Source organism: Gymnoscopelus microlampas (assembly GCF_963454915.1).
Source record: "Gymnoscopelus microlampas genome assembly, chromosome: 4".
In the NCBI taxonomy this organism is placed as follows: Eukaryota; Metazoa; Chordata; class Actinopteri; order Myctophiformes; family Myctophidae; genus Gymnoscopelus; species Gymnoscopelus microlampas.
The window spans coordinates 27,934,177-27,951,819 of NC_139941.1; the positions used below are offsets into that span (position 1 = coordinate 27,934,177).

At 40.3% G+C, this 17,643-nt stretch overlaps 1 protein-coding gene across 1 annotated transcript; it reads left to right on the forward strand.

Moving 5' to 3' along the window:
- Window positions 1-280: 280 nt before the first annotated feature.
- Window positions 281-13,855, forward strand: rmi1 (RMI1, RecQ mediated genome instability 1, homolog). Its single transcript, XM_084055815.1, has 10 exons — window positions 281-339; window positions 1,259-1,351; window positions 1,942-2,028; window positions 5,098-5,208; window positions 5,509-5,658; window positions 5,958-6,028; window positions 7,265-7,388; window positions 7,667-7,760; window positions 8,263-8,440; window positions 11,540-13,855. The coding sequence occupies exons 2-10, from the start codon at window positions 1,283-1,285 to the stop codon at window positions 12,669-12,671; spliced, it is 2,016 nt and encodes a 671-aa protein (XP_083911941.1). The 5' UTR covers window positions 281-339; window positions 1,259-1,282; the 3' UTR covers window positions 12,672-13,855.
- Window positions 13,856-17,643: the final 3,788 nt, after the last annotated feature.

Sequence of the window (17,643 nt, forward strand, 5' to 3'; positions counted from 1 at the left end):
TCATGCAAGGACCCTAGTATGTATTTGTCCACAAACCCCTCTCCATCTACAAATATGTTGTGCTTTTTTTTCAAGATTTGTTTGAAAATAGCAGATTTACAAGCTCACATCCCGTTGCATCACGACGCGCTGTGAGCTTGTAGATCGGCTATTTTCAAATAGCCTATTATGTTTAAAGTGCTCATGTCGCTTATTTGGGGCTTGTTTTCATAGACCTGGTTGCTTATTTCTCTTGCACAATCTGGCAACACTGATAGTTTGGTTGAAATGTACACAGACGGGTTCTTTCCTTAGTTTCTTAGAAGATCTTCCTTTACCTCAAACTTGTGATCTTTAAAGGTAATCTGACGTTTACTGGTGATGAATTATTAGGCTATAGTAATGCTCTTATGTTTTACTGTAATTGCCGTTCTTTACGACATAATGTTACATGGAAAAATGTCAAGTAGCATTACTTTTAGTGAAAGACTTAACTCACTGATATGAACTTTGGCGCCTTGTTTTTTTTGTTATGTTATGCTACGTCATTCATTGATAGTGGGGGAAAAAGACTACTGCAGTGGTGTAAAGTAACTAAGTACATGTACTCAAGTACTGTACTTACAATTTTGAGGATTTTTTTTTTACTTAACTGGAGTATTTCCAATTTTCAATACTTTTACTTCTACGCAAATATTGTACTTTTTACTCCACTACAAGTATTTGAAAAACATACTATTTCTACATTGTGGTATTGATACTTATACTTAGGTATGACATGTCAGTACTTCTTCCAGCACTGCCTCTACCTAACGTTAGATTAAATCAGATAGCATAGAGAGGTTAAATAGAGTAGAGTAGTATATAGCTTAATTTTACACTGTGGCATCCAATCCATCAATAACAATCTATTGCTTGGGTGTCAAGCAATTCAATCTAAACAGAAGATATGCAAGAGTGCCTTGGTGTGGTGTTTGATCTTGTAGCATTTGGATCAATTCTAGTGTTTATTACTTAGCAGGGATGAATCCAAATACTTAATAACTACTTAATTGAATATGTACAGTTGATTTGTCTTTCCCACTTTCTGGCTGCACTCCACATTTCACAGTGTGTGTGATTCATTATAGCTATTTTATTTATGTCTATTGGACTATTAGTGCAGTGATCAATGCTAAGAAACACTGAATAACCATTTTTGCCAGAGCAGCTAGTAAGGAAGTTTGCTGGGGTTGTGCACATGCAGTAATGGCAGCAGTAACAGAAGAAACATGTTCAGGTGGAGTACATCTAGAAGCGGAGGATGGCTCCTGAGACCCAGGGAGCGGTGCGTGCTGCTCAGGCCTGGCTCAAGACCTCGTGGCATGTCCAGGTACCCAGTGGTATAAAGTAACTAAGAAGTAGTACATGTACTCAAGTACTGTACTTAAGTACAATTTTGAGGTGTTTCTTTACTTTACTGGCGTGTTTCCATTAATTTTCAGTGCTTTTACTTCTACTCCACTACATCTCAGAGGCAAATATTGTACTTTTACTCCACCACAATTATTTGTAAGCTTCAGTTACTAGTTACTTTGTAGATTTTGATTATTATCACAAAACATACATTAACCACTTCAGCCCTATATACATTTCGGCCATTAGAAAATAGCCATTCTACAAGCTCACAATGCATTGCAATGCGACGCACTGTGAGCTTGTAGATCTGCTATTTTCAAAAGATCTTTATACATTTAATTTAATTATAACATTTAATTAGAAAACTTGTGAAATGGGACATTCTGCATATCAAGTGGACTACTTTCTACTTTTGGTACTTTAAATACATTTTGATGCAAATACTTTTGTAATTTTACTCATTTTGAATTCCGGACTTTTACTTGTAACAGAGTATTTCTTACATTGCTGTATTGATACTTTTACTTAAGTAAAACATTTGATTACTTTTTTCCACCCCTGCAGGTACCCTATGCTTGGCTGGAGGCCTGTGTGGAGTGGCTGCAGGAGGAGGGAGGCGGTCGTCTCTCACAACAACAAATCAACCAACAGGTAACAAGGATGGATGCTTCTGCAGCTTCCTACAACACAATATATGAAGTCATGGCTGGTCCTGGAAGATATGGACAAAGTATCACAATGTTTTTCACCAAATACCACAATATCAGTATTGTGGGGCTGACTATTGGTGGCGCTTTCACAAAATATTTACACTATATGAGATTAGATATTTGATAAATACATGAATGCCTATATCATTAATAACTAAGTGGGTATTAAAGGCAAATCACAGCTACAACAGTTGGGTAAGTTGAGAGCATTTCTGTAAAGCAATTTCTTTAAAACAGTAAAAGACAAAACTTAGTGCCATATCACAATATTATGATATCCAAAAGACACTATCTAGTCTCATACCACAATATCATATCAATAAATTACCCATTGCCCATTGAAGTAATAAGAACACATGTTCTCAAGAATTTTGTAGCTGATTATATAATTTATAACTTGAAGAAATGTGTTAAATTTACTAATGCAGCAGCAAATGAATCAATTACTGAGGTATTTTGGGGCTAGTGTACTTCACCTTCATGTTAAAGGTGGTGTAAGTGATATAATTATGTATTTTTAAATAAGTGTTAAATAGCTGTATATTCCCATAGTAGTTATTGCTATAGAGTGTTTGTTCCATAACAGTGGTCTCCCTGTCAGTCCAGCTCTTTAGTAAACGGAGAATGCATTTGCAGGTTGAGATACCAGTTTTATCCAATCAGGAAGAAGTAGTGACGATGAAGTCTGTAGAACTGAACTCATATAGGATACACTCAAGATAAACATGTGAAATTGGATGTGATTAAACCAAAAAATTAGCTGACAAAATTGCAATTGCACAGATAGAAAACCCATGAATTTTTCCCACAGAGATTTCCGAAAATATTTATATAAATTATTTTAAGCCTGGAACCAAGCCATCCAGGCTCCTGGTGAATCATGACCATAAAACATTTGATTATTCTGTGTCAAACAATAATTGAAAACCGCCAAAAAAAAGGGGTATTTCTGTTCTGTAATGTAGTATATAAAATAATTAAATATTCTGATATTTCTTGACACAAAATCAAATGTTTTATGGTCATGATTCACCTGTATAGATATCTTAGTTTATCTGTCTTTCTTTTTTCCTTGCTCTCCCTGCCCCACCCCCTTCTTTTTCTTTTCTCCCCTGAAAACGAACGATGGAGCTTGCACAATAAATCAATTTCACCCACTTCTCTACACCTGTAAACCTGTGATGTGACAATAAAGATGATTCTGATTCTGATACTCCACTACATTTCAAAGATAAATATTGTACTTTTGACTCAACTACATTTCTATGAAGGTCGTTGTTACTTATTGTCAGAGCCGCATTAACCGCGGAACTGGCCCTGTGAGAATTGTGTATTTAATTTTTGTGTATTTAAAGAAAAAATGTTGATTTATATTGGTTAAATAGAACCGAAATAGACCGAATTAGACCCGAATTAGACGCGCGCGTGCAGGTTGTGCGCATGCACGCGCGCTGCACGCGTGTGCATGCGCGTGAAATTACGCGACTGGGGGGGCCTTTGATTTTGTGGTGTTCCACGGCCCTGAGGGGTCTTAATGCGGACCTGCTTATTGTTCATTTTTTAGCATATAGCTTTGAAGTCAGCTGTAGATTCTTTTTGGCCTCACGCTGTGTTCCTCACAGGAGGAAACCACTCACAGTAAACCATAGATATCTTAAAAGCTCTCAACTGAAATGATTTTCTCGGCAGTAGGTGCTAATGGTGACGGAGGTGTGGACATTTCTACATCTAACCTGGCTGTAATCATCCTGTCGCTCAAGTTAAACATAGCACTACCTGCCTCTGCTGCTTGTGAAAGGCTTTTTAGTGCAGCTGGATTGATCTTCAACTCAAGAAGGGTAAAATCAATTAATACAACTTCAAAAACAGCTTCTACTGAAAAAAAGAAGTAATAAAGTTTGAATACATTTGACCAGGCTGAGAATTCTCACCTATCACCACGGTTTCACCTCATTTGAGATGCACAGTACAGTGTAAGTAATTCCCAGCAAATTGTTTACATTGACTGCAGAAACGACAAACGGTACATTTTTCACCTATAAAACTGAGTGTGTGTGTGGGGGGGGGGGGGGTTTATTGTAAAACAATAAAGCAATGTGTTAATAAGAAGAACCAGAATAAGCTTTATTGTCACATGACCGGTGTAAAGAAGTGGGTGAACATCTTTTTTCCGTACATGCTCCATCATTTGTAGTTTTCCAGGAAAGGGAAGGATAGAAATAGGAAGAACAAGGAAACAGAGATAGAAACAGGTCACAAGGAGAGTAGTCCACATAAAGGAAAATTTACTTTTGAATACTGATTTTACTCCAATACTCCAATACTTTAACTCAAGCTAAAATCTGACAGAGCAACTTTCAGTTTCAGTTTCCAGTCTAGGGATATTTAACCAGGAGTATCTGTACTTTGACTCAAGTGACGGGGATATACTGTATACTTTGTCCACCACGGCCCAGGGGTCTATACTACCTACTGTTTTCCCCCTCTACACCAAATCTCTTTGCTGAAAATAGCCGATCTACAAACTCACAATGCTTAGCATTGCGCTTGTAGATTGGCTATTTTCACAGACTGGATATCTATTTTCACCAAATGTGTTGAGATGCGCGGAAAAGGGCAGCGCTAAGGTTCATGCAGTTAATGTCAAAAGACCATATCCTGAGCCTTTATCTTTTGTTGTAAAGAAAATACAATGTTATTGCATGTGAAACGCGTTAGACCATGGTTTGAACATTTATGACATTTATTATCTTCTTGTTTGCAGGCTAAATAACCTCACAACATTTAACACATTGAGCTAATGACCATTCATAAATAAAAGGAAATTAATCCTCGAACCAGACTGGGTCATAGATTACACCAGCTATTATCATTTATGCATTTAATTGAGTTAATTACATTCAGATTAAATGTGTTGTAAAGCAGGAAAACCTAGCAGACAGACAGTAGAATATGTTTGAATGCCATAATTGCAGACAACCACCAGATATCGTGTGTGTACCTCCTTTAGGTGTTAGACCAGTGGCTGTTGGCAGACCTGAAGGTCTTGGGCCATGGTGTCCTTCCTGATGGACTGTCCCAGGGCCACAAGACAGAGCTCAATGGCACCTTCTGTGTCCAGGTGGGTGCATCATATCGTCGCTGTTGGACAGAAACCTTGTATGCATGTCCAAAGTCCTAACCTGTTACTTTTTAGGAAATGTAAAAATAAAATAAATGCACTTTCAAGGGCCGGGAAAGGCATTATCAGGAAGACTTAACCCATTAAAACTGGGAACGCATCTGTGTAACCACTTAAACCATTATTTCATACTTAAGCTATTTAAAAATCGCAGATCTACAAGCTCATTACACGGCACAGAGTGCCACACTATGAGCTTGTAGATCTGCTAATAACTAAGTATTCCCAATTATGTTTTAGGTTGACTCATTACTGGACATCAGTCAGCCAGCCTATGGTCAGCTGCAGAAATGGAGGGGCAAGGACTGTACAAATGAAGATGTAACTGCTGTCACTCAGATCACCCAAAAGCCTTGGGAGGCCAAAACGACCCGCATGCTGCTGCTACAGGTCCGGTGCAAGCTAGCAGACAATAGAGCCCAGCCAATGCCAGATTTCTGGGTCCTATCCCGATTTTGGAGACTCCATGACCGATGTTTTGACTGATATTTTGTCATAAATTTAAAAGATTTTCTAATCAATTTGAATAATTTGGGTTTGATTATAGTTAATTATTCTGGCTCTATAATGTGCTAAAAAAGAGTGAGCTCCAGTTATGTTATGCATAAAGGCTGAATGCTGCTTCTCCATTTTTGGTTTTGACTCTGGGGACAGAAAGCAGACCACTGACTATTTCATCTGTTATGCAGGTGACAGATGGAGTCCAGAGCTTAGAGGCCATGGAGTACCAGCCTATCCCTGCACTCAGCACTGCACTCAGGTCTGTGAAATGGTCCCCCTTCACTCAAAAAACATGTTTTGATTACAGTTACTGTAACTCCTCTTGGAGGAATGAGATTGACTATACAGGTTGTTACATGTGAGACCTTGCCACTTGAGCGCCCTTTTTACATCCTTCCACAATATTGTTTTCTCCAGGGTGTTTGGGGAAGACTTGGCCTGTGATTGGCTGAGATGCAGGCAAGGGAGCACAATGTTTTTGCTTCACATGATAAACGATTCCATCCACCACAGCTTACCAACTCAAACGGTGTGCACGACGCGAGGCCATCGGCTGCTTGACGGGCAATCGCTCGTCTAGTGGCTCGCACGGGTGCACCTCACAATAGAGGTCACTGCCACTACTGCTGGGTTATTTTTTGTATTGGAATCCCCATAGGCAAGTCTTAGATCGCGCCATATAAGAACTGTGTTCCAAACCTAAACAAAGAAGAACAAATTTACTTCACAAGAACAATGTTCGTGTAACTATTAGCTGAAAAATAGTTACATGCATAGATGATCCACTCCAATGTAACATTCACAACTTGGCATTTCCTGGTTTTACACAGACAAAAAGATGCACTCCGCTTGCTAGTGACAGTGATAGCCTGTGTGCACTGACAGTCAGCTCAGTTGAGATTTTCCAAGTGAAACAACAAACCCCAGGAGGATTTCTGTTCCTCCCAAATACATATTTTATCCCCATTTTATTAGGCGCTTTAGACACATCTTGCGCAAGCATTAAGTGCTGTGTCACTAACGGTCATCTAATGTGATAACAGATATCACTCAGAACTTCTCCATAAAGGAGGTCAATGTGTAAATGACTAACCACTGCCTGGATATTTTTTTCCCAGCAATGTTAGGGATTCCATGTGGGAAAGTGGCTTAAGATAAAGAATGCTAACAATCCATTTTTAGGCAAAGGGAAGGACATACAGAGAAACATTGAGAAGAAATTACTCAAATTAGAAATGTCAAGGTATTCATTTTAAGCTCTTAAATAAAAGTTGCCATAACTTGTTGTTATCCTTGATAACATATTTGAAATTTCATTATATTCTATATTAAATCAAAATAAAATATGTTATTGTAATCTGACAGTACGTTTTTTGGTTTGTTTGCTTTTTGTTTTTAGAATCTGTATACTTATATCTGCTTGATAATATTATGTTGAAATTCATATATCCGCTTAATTTGAAACAGCGATACCTCTCTTTCCTCCAACATCTAGGCCTGGAGTGAAGCTCCAGTTGAAGGGACAGATGGTGTGTCGACTGGGAATGCTGCTGCTGTGTCCAGGTAATGTGGAGGTCCTGGGAGGAGAAGTAGAGGACATGGTGGACAGGAACAGCCAGGTAAGCGGCATTTCTCTTGAAATTGAAAATGTGAAATACACACGCCCATACTGTGTGTAGATTTTAAGACGCATGCTTTAGTTTTAGAATTACTAGCACCTGCAACTCTGCATGGAGGAGGTTGAGTCTTGATTTATCGGCTGACCATTTAAGCTCTGTGTGTTTATACTGTTCTGTATTGTTTTATTTCTGTTCTTATATCACCTGAGGTGAGGATAAAAACAACGTTGCTGGCTTTGGTTCTTGATCAAGAAATCCATGTGTTTTTTTCCACCCAGGGCAAGCTGCTGTGCAGGGCCCTGGGTCTGCCTGAAGAAGAGCCACAGATTGCCGCAGAGGAGGCAGAGGAAATCCCAGCAGAACCAGACCAAAGTATGGCAACGCTGGCGTGTGGGATTTTGTTGTCGCTTCACGAGTGGTTGTCATCATCAAGGATAATGATAGGGTGGACCATGTACTTCATCTAGCCGGCAGCTGTTTGATTGGGGAAGAAAGAAGGCATTGCATAGTTCTTGTTAAGACTGAATCAAACTGAAATACATGTTCTGAATTAACTGTAAGATAATTGCACACCTCCACACATGATAGATATGAGCAAATCAGTTTGTTCTGTTCTAAGTTGTATCCGTGGGTTTGGTTTAAAGCAATTAAACCAAACCCAGTTGAATTTATTTAATTGTCATTACATAATTTGGAGGGGAATTGAAATAGAACACATGCACAACACATGATGAATATGAACGAGTTGTGTCCACATTGTCAAAGCAATTACAACGAATCCATTTGAATTTGATTTTATTGTCATCAGATTTTTGGGCTGGATGTATCTGCTGATCATTAAACTGACTGATGCTGTATATGGTCGGTGTTGTAGGGAACCAGGAAATGGACGACTTGGATGTAGATGACCAGGAATTGTTAGCCAGCCTGGAAGCCCAGGAGGAGAGGGGAGGAGCTCCCAGAGGGCCTATTTTGGACAGTGGCTATGGGACTCTCAGTGAAGCCTCCCCTGTATCTTCTGTCAGGAGCCACTCTTCCACGGCCTCATCCAGGTGGGTGCAGTCAGTGCTTAATTAATGTTGGAGCTCGGCTCCGGAACCTCCCTTATGCGTTCCATCACCTCAAATGCACGATACGTTTTTATTTAGGCTATTTATTATTAATTCAGCTTTAGCATTTTCCACTCAATGTCCCTTCCTGGAATGGAAAAGGACCGTGGATGAAATTAAACAGTGTTTAAATCTTCACAATAACCACTATTATTCACTGTTAGAGAGAGGGGGGACAGTGCGTATGTCTGTGATCTGTGACTATGTGCCTGACAAAAGTGGAAGTGAGTAGTGGTTAAAACCGCGGTGCTTGTGAAAATGCCCTGCATTCATTATGTGCCAAATAAAACTTGTCATGATGTCCAGCAGCAATTCGGGGGGGGGGGGGGGGGGGGGGGGGGGGAATGGGTGCACATTTTAAAACAATTCAAACGATTCTTCCATATCCCCCCCCCCTCTGGCAAATCCTGACGAGAAACGAGGGACGTGAAGAAGGCATGCACAGTTGGAGGGGGAGGGAGGGGGAGAGAGAGAGACCCTTATGCTGTTATTTGGCCAAGCTTTCTGGGGCAATCTTTTGGTTAAATCAATTAATATTATTTCATATAAAATATAGATACAAATACGGGCATACCTTTTGGGGGGGGCAAGACTCACGTGTTCATGAGCTCCGGCACGTAATCATTTACAAATTAAGCACTGGGTGGGTGGTTACTGAAGTGACACGTAACATTTACATTACATTAAAAAAAAACAGTTATCACAACACAGGGTAAATTACTTATTTATTCAGTATGAAGAATTTAAATTTATTTTTGGATAAAATGTTAATGAATCTACAGTACAGCAACAGTGGACAAGAACACAGTTTGTGGATCAGAAATGTTAAATAGAAGATAACATCACTCTCCCACTCGTTGGCAAAGATGTTGCTGTGAGCGTGTGTGTGTGTGTGTGTGTGTGCGCATGCAGAGAGTGTGGAAGACACACTGCACGTCTGATGAGCCATAGCATATTATTTGTGCCTATACTTTCATGACATGCTGGCTGAATGAATAGTATTGTTGCACTTTTGGCTTAATTAATCATGTTAATACACAGCTGCAGTGCAAAATACAGCATTAACCTACTACAGTAGACAGCTGCATACATTTACATTAATGCAGAGCAAGAGAGAGCGCGAGTGAAGATTTACCGGTAATGACACACTGGTAGGTTTGGGCTGTGAGGTACCTTGTCTGCAGATATAATGTTTGGAATATCTCATGGATTAAAGTTCTCAGTCGCCACGACTCATTTCAGTCATTTGGGTTCCATAGAAGTCAGCATGTCTTCTATGGAAGCATGTCATGCATTCGTTATTTTAAGGTTATTTGAGGTGGTCAAACTAGCAATAGAATGCATGTTTAATCTTTCAGAAACTCCTAATGATCTCAGATATTTCATAAAAGCAAAGGTTAAGCCTCTGGCGTCTTGCATTGTGTTTTAGAATAGCCAACAAAATGTATCCATTTTAGTCAGGGCTGGTATAATGGATAACTTTATCGTCAATCAAACTGGTTGGCTGTATGGCTACCAAAAACATCATAATTCCACATATTGTGCCAATTGTTTATGAAACGCAGCACTAGTGTGTTGAGGGGTTCCTTTCACGCGGTTTCACAAATCGCATATTAGGGGGGAAAAAATTCAGTCATGAGATTTTATTTGCTTTAATCCATGATTTCTAATCAATGGCAATGACATGGTAAATACACAACCAAATAGTCATTGCGCTTTAAATAATATAGATTTATGGAGGCAACGGTATAGGAAAGGGAGACTAATTGAAATATAGAAATAACACAAAGAAATTCTTTGTAGATTAGCCAATTGAATTGAATGAACTCATAAAAGTAAAATATGAAATGCTAGCATTTATGGATGTGGCATAATGCAGGAGTATGTTTCCGTGTTCGTCTGGAAAGTAGGAGGAGGAAACGAGGACATTGTCATGTACTGTAAGCCTGCTTCAGCAATGGGGAGTCAGTCAGTCAGTCAGTCAGTCAGTCTGGTTAAATTCATAACATTGTTCTTAACCCATTCAATCCGGGACACATCTGTGTCATTTTAGATTTATTTGGCTATTAAAAAATAGAAGATATACAAGCTCATAGCGCGGCACCAAGTGCCGTGCGATGAGCTTGTAGATCTGCTATTTTTGAAAAATCTTGACAATTTGTGCAAACTTTGAATATATATACATTCATTTTAACGCAAATCTTTGCTTCTGGGGATCCCTGGAACAAAATATTTTGAGAAGGGAGGGGGGGGGGGGGGCGTCCGCGGACAAATACATATAATTTTGGGTGGTCATTGACATGAAAAAGTTTGAGAACCATTGATATTATAGCAACATAATTTCTTTCAAAATAACTGTCAGGATTAAGAAGACATTTGTAGAATCCCCTGAAGCAAAGATTTGAGTAAAAAGATATATAATATATATATATCTTTGAATATATATATATATATATTCAAAGAATATATATATATATATATATATATATATATATATATATATATATATATATATATATATATATATATATATATATATATATATGTATATATGTTACAGGGAAATTGAAAAAGGAGCGCTCGTTTTCACCCCTCCACGCGCGCACGCACGCATGCAGACGCGCACACACGCACACACATGTGTGTTGTGAACTTGTGGATAGTAACCCATGAAAAGATCTATTCTCCCCCTATTGGTTTACAACTCGGACGGCGCTGATTCGACTAGCAGACCATCGGCCGGTCGGCGCGGGCACTCGCGCCTGGAGGCGCCTCCGTCATGGACAATAACTATTATCACGCGTGCGGCATTCTAAATCGGCGACTATACAACACCAAAATGAAAAATACCAGTAAATTACTGGCTTTACGTTAAAACAATCTCAGAATTAATTCTTAAATGAAGTGCTCTTTCGCTTTATCATAAACCTATCTGGCTTATAATGACCCATAGACAGTGTGTTAAAAACGGTTATTTCAGTTCAATATTATTATATTATCAATATTATCTTCCCAAAGTGAAGCTTCCATATTCTCTTACAGAACTGGGTTGACTCAAAGCAACAGAAGTGGATCCATCCAGAGTCATCACTGGTTAAACGATCATGGGGATTCAGCTCTTGTTACTCCCTTATCTTCTACCTCCTCGACTCGCCACAGGATGATAGATCAGGATATGGCAGATGAATATTTTCCAGATGAAGACTTCGATGACCTCCCCTTGGATGAGCTTGACAGTGTAATCTTTCAGCAAAGTGCAGACAGCATTCCACAGTCTGACAGCAGTCACAGAAGCAATAGTAATAGTAGCTATAGTATAACAACTAATCCCAACAGCTTTGACAGTGCAACAACACCACCGACTGATCGGTTTGACAGAACATCACAACAGCAGAGGCAAAATCGTTGTGGATTACAGCTTGGCGCCGGCAACTCTAGATTTACCAAGAAAGACAAAGAAAGAGACAGTCAGAGCTTTGGTAGGGAAGCTAGAGGCCAGCAAGAGGCAAAGAATTCCAAGCCCTTCTCTTTGCAGCCATCACATGGTGGCGGCCATATGGTGATTGATGGTGAGGAGGATGATTTTATGGACGCGGACATGGATTCCTGCTTTCTTAATGTAAAAGAAAGTAATACAGTGCAATCTAAGTTTGAAAGTGCTCAGAATACAGCTCAGGAAATTGACCATGTTTCTACAACGGGAAGGGAAGAGAACCGTACCACTGCTCTCACCCTAACCTCACCACCGTTCAGCTATCTGTGCCTTCTCCAAGACAGGATCGCCACGCCACTTACCCAAGCCACAGAGATCCGTGTCAAGGCCTTCATCGTGACTCTCCTGGGGAAACTGACCAGTAACAGCGGTCAGTGGCAGATTTGTGTCACCATATCTGACGGCACTGGCTACTTAGACGTGGAGCTGTCGGACAAGGTTTTGGTGGGCCTGTTGGGTTTCACGGTGGCCGAGAAGGGGTCCCTGAAGCGGGACCCAACGCGAAGAGCAGAGCTGGATGCTGGAATGAAAAGGTGCCAGGAGGGGCTGGTGGATATGTGCTGTGTTATGACAATTGTAGTTGATCCACAGGGGAGTAAAGCTGTGGTAACCAGGGCAGAACCAGTTACTGAGAAAGACCTCCAGGCACTCGAGCAGAGGGTAAGGGACAAGAGGAAATGAAAAAGAAGAATTGAGGATGAAAGTTGGAGAGTTCAGGGCTAAGGGTCATACACAGGAAGATTTGAAGCAAGGTACACATTCAGGCGTCTAGTTTCGAGGGTAGTGAAGTTTAAGTTGGTGCACTCTGCACAAGTGTTTTCTCAGAGTTCCATGCACGCGCTAACAAAATGTGTGTGTGTGGGCGTCGGCTTCACTAATGGCAGCCATATCAAACTTGAAAAAATATGACATCCCTCTTCGCCTCTGTCTGGAGAACCATGTCAACTGGATTGTGTTCACAGACTGATAATAATAATAATAATAATAATAATAATAATAAGGGTAATAATAATACAATGGATACATAAAACGCATTCAAAGTCAAAGGGTTGATCCTTTTCATTCAGTTGAAAGTCTGCTGCTGTGTCAAACTTCCGAACCCATCAGTTCTTTCACTAAGAAAACATTAGTGATACTGCCCTCAAACTAAAGGCCATAATATTATTATTATTATTATTATTATTTTTTTATCGGTCAGAATTGTGGCAGATTTCTGTTATTCATTTTTATTTGTCCTGTACCACTACAAATTGCCTTTGCAAACGTACACACACAATGCAATTCCATTCTATGCACCTTGAAAGTGGGAGAAGTTGTCCCATAACTCCACCACCAAGTACATGCTAGAAAAATACATTGAAATATATAGTTTTTTGGTAAAAAAAAAAAAAAAAAGACGTTGAACATCTCTGTTTACATCCATTACAGTACATGAGAAGGTGAAATGTTTGGTACTAACTGGAGGCTGGAGAGCAGCAATGGAAAAGTGCATGTGTATGTATGAGGAAAGGAGGGGGGGGGTTATGATGAGGATGAAAGGAAGAGAGATTTCATCCTCTGATTGTTGTAATGAATTGCTGGCCTTTGCATTCATTGAATACATCCATTGCTCGTGATTGAAAGTTGATTGAATGTCCAAGGGCAATGTGGGTCTTTAATAAACTCCCACAGAAGAGAATGAGAAAAAAAGAAGATAAAGGAGAGGCCATGAGCTTCTATTATTTCTATTCATTACAGAATTCATCTGTTTTGTCTATAATGAATATATTTTTATCATCGTACCGCAGAGATTGCATACCACATTATATACTTTTTGTCTTTTTTGAAGTTGTAATCAAACTATTGCAGAGCTTTTACATTTTTTAATCAATAAAATGTACTTGAAACAAGCACTTTCCTCTAATATCACCTTTGTCTATTTGTCCCATAATGAGACCTCTCATTGCCTGTGACACGTATCAGTTATGTATTCTAGTCATTTATAGCCCTCGTTCTCGTGGTGTGACAACAAAGCCCCACACTTCTATGTAGATAACAAGGCATTTTCTTCAAGACTTCAGCACTGTTTTTTACCCAAACCAGAAGCCAGATATATACATGTAAGTGCTGCCATGGCCTTGGTATAGGCCTTGGCTGTCTATCTACAGTACAGTCTGTTCAGAATTCAAGTCTTCAAATATGTCAAGCTATTGCAAAGAAAAATACAACTTGAACTAGAGAAAGTGCTCCTCGGAGCACAGGTCTCCGCCAGGTCAGGTACGATATTGTGGCCTCCTGGTGGCGCTATAATAGGCCAATGTGAAAAGGGTGCCATTTCTTCTTCAATCGGACACTGCATTCATGATTTGAGGCATTTTGTTCCAAAAATGTGTTTTGCTAAATTAGACCTGCTGGTGGCGCTATAACAGGCCAATGTGAAAAAGGGTGGCATTTCTTCCTTGGCCTAGTGGGAATGTGCGTGTGAAATTTCACGGAAATCGCAAGCTGCGTTCATGATTTGAGGCATTTTGTTCAAAACGGACCAATCCTGCAAACTTTGGAAGCAAACCTTAGCCAATGAGGATGGAATATGGGAAATCGGACAGATCAGTGTTGATCACATGACTATAGAGATACTGTGTACCGATTTGCATGACGTTTGGATAAAATCTGTAGGAGTAATGTAAAAAAATGGGTTTTGCACAAATCGGCCTCCAGGTGGCGCTATAACAGGCCCATGTGAAAAATTTGAGGCAGAGGTTCTTAATTGGCATCCAGGGAGTGTGTGTGCACAGTTTCGCAGCGACCGGGCCAACGGTGCCAGAGATTAGCTGGTAACACACGGACACACGGACACACGGACACACAGACACACAGACACACAGACACACAGACACACAGACACACAGACACACGGACACACGGACACACGGACACACGGACACACGGACACACGGACACACGGACACACGGACACACGGACGGAGGGTAAAACATACTCTCTCGCCATGCCTTTCGGCCTGGCGGAGACAACAAGCTATTTTAGTTGGATAGAAAATATATTGTCTACTGCAAACATTCTTCTTTTGTTTGAGGAAAAATGCTCAACAAACAAATCTAAGCCAACACACCTGAGTCTTAGAATCTCAATACAGGGACAGAGACTTGCTTTACTGTGATAAAGAACAAAATAGTATTAACAAAAAGTGTGTGTGTGTGTGTGTGTGTGTGTGTGTGTGTGTGTGTGTGTGTGTGTGTGTGTGTGTGTGTGTGTGTGTGTGTGTGTGTGTGTGTGTGTGTGTGTGTGTGTGTGTGTGTGTGTGTGTGTGTGTGTGTGTGTGTGTGTGTGTGTGTGTGTCATGTGAGTCATGTGACTCATTGCTATGCCACTGTGTGCACTTACATTCAGATGGCTGGTCTCAGCTCATTAAGGCCTAATCGGGTTGAACAGCTAAATCAGAGCCCTGCTACGCATGTAGTTATCCTGTTATGTGTTAATGAGGGTGGCTATGATGGAAGGAGGAAACGGGAGCAGGGGGTAAAAAAGGAGAGTGGCAACCCACCGGGAAGTAGAAGTGGAGTAGAGTGATAGAGATGGTGGGAGAGTAAAACAGGAAGTGTGGTAGAGGTAGTTGAAACTGGCATACTGTGACCCCAACTGCCCATATTTTTCAGTGACAATAAAGTGGTCATACACACAAAGGAGGTGCATCTTGTCAGGGTCGTCAGGGGTCTACCTGGTGGGGTATACACTCGGCTAAAGAAATAAACGTGGGTGGGGATAAAGGAAAAAAGGCTGGGACAAATTATGGAGGTCACGGTTAGGTTAATTGTTATAGATCTGCAAGATATAATTGCTATATGAATTGCTTACATATTAATTATAAAAATGTAATATGTAAAAAATATATATATTTCATGTTAGTAAAGCTTATTTGATGTTTGAATGGAATTATATACGAAAAAGGTTTAAGCACAATGGAGACTAACCTACCTAACCATCAATCAACTCAATGGGCCAGTCAACATTTGTGTTTCTTTCTGGGGTTCTCCTTTATATTGTCATAAACTTGTGGTTAGGGACAAGGCCTCCTAAGCAGGGAGCAAAACGACTGCGCAAACATTTTTTACAAAGGAAAACTTGTATTTTCCAAAAGGTTCAGGACATACCATGGCTCTAACATTCTCAGTTTCCTTTAAATTAACTGTATTACATTTGCATTGAGCTTCTGTGAAAAGGCTGGACTGGTCTTGTGGGGAAATTACGTAATTACTCCAGACAACAACTGTTTGCCATGTATAGGCAAACAGTAAATTATTTCTTTTAGAGGAGGCATGAGAAAATTGAATTCATTGAATTCAACTGCTAATAGCTTTCCATTTGCAATGTTATTTCCTTGATTATGTTCCTCCTCTGTTTCGGTCTCAGTCTGGAGAGGTAGTTAGAGATAAAAGAAGCTTTTCCATTCCCCTGTGAGTTAGGATGTACCTTTCCAAATTGCAGACAGTATAAGCGAGTGTGGGAGAGGGAGACAGAGGAAGAGAATGCACATGAGGGAGACAGCATTGTACTAATATCTGTAATGCTCACACACTACAGCTGCCGTCCACCTCTTTCGCCCTCTCATATATTGAGCTAAAAAGTACATGAGCAATCCTAACTAATATCCCACTGCTGGAGCAGCTGTAATTTTCTTTGGCCTATTAGAGCTGGTAATGAAAAATCCACTTAGGCAGCACGACCTCTTGGTCAGGCCTCCACCAAGATGAGCAAATGGGTTCCCTTCATGCTTAAAACACACACGTGTCTATGTGCGTGTGCGTGTGTGTGTGTGTGTGTGTGTGTGTGTGTGTTTATGCATGTGCATGGGTATACTGTATATGTGTCGCTGTCTTGAGTCTGACAGTCTGTGTGTGTCAGCGAGTGCGCTGTGGCTTGAACGTGTGAGTCATTAAAGGAATTGAAAATTATGATGGAAATTGGTTTTAGGAAGCATTAAAGTACTTCTACCCAGGTTGACTAGTTTTAGGAGATGACTGCAGTGGTCTGAACGGAAGAGACGGGACAGAGTGAAGCATGTTTGTCCAGTTCCTCTTTTCCTTTTTTCCCCCCAGGAACAAGACAAGTATCACAAGAGAAATTCTGAATTTAAAATAGCAGACTGCCAAGCAGCAATTAGACGGAAAATTAATTTGTTTTTTGGCCTTTTATTGACGACTCAGATGTATGATGGTTAACTAGACTTAATGGAAAAGCATGTTAAAGCTCAGTGAAGCTGGTCTGAAAGCATGGAGACAGACGGCTGACAGGCCCACAATACAGGCAGCCAGAATTAGTACAACACCTAACCTTGTGTCTCTGACTGCCTGTCTGTCTGTCTGTCTGTCTGTCTGTCTGTCTGTCTGTCTGTCTGTCTCTCTCTCTCAATCTGTCTGTCGGTCTCCCATTCCTACCATCCTGCCCTCTCATTCTGACCCTCTTTCTCTGCCTCGATTCTCTACACACCACTCTTCAAAATCATTACCACCCTTTGAATGCGTGCTGGATGTAGGCTACTTTAGAAAAGGGTTAAAAAAGAAAGAAAGGAAAACAAAGGAATCATAAAAGGAGGTGAATGAGCAAGTGATTTGCCTGTGACAAGGTAGAGAATAGCATGCACCCCCCTTCTACCCA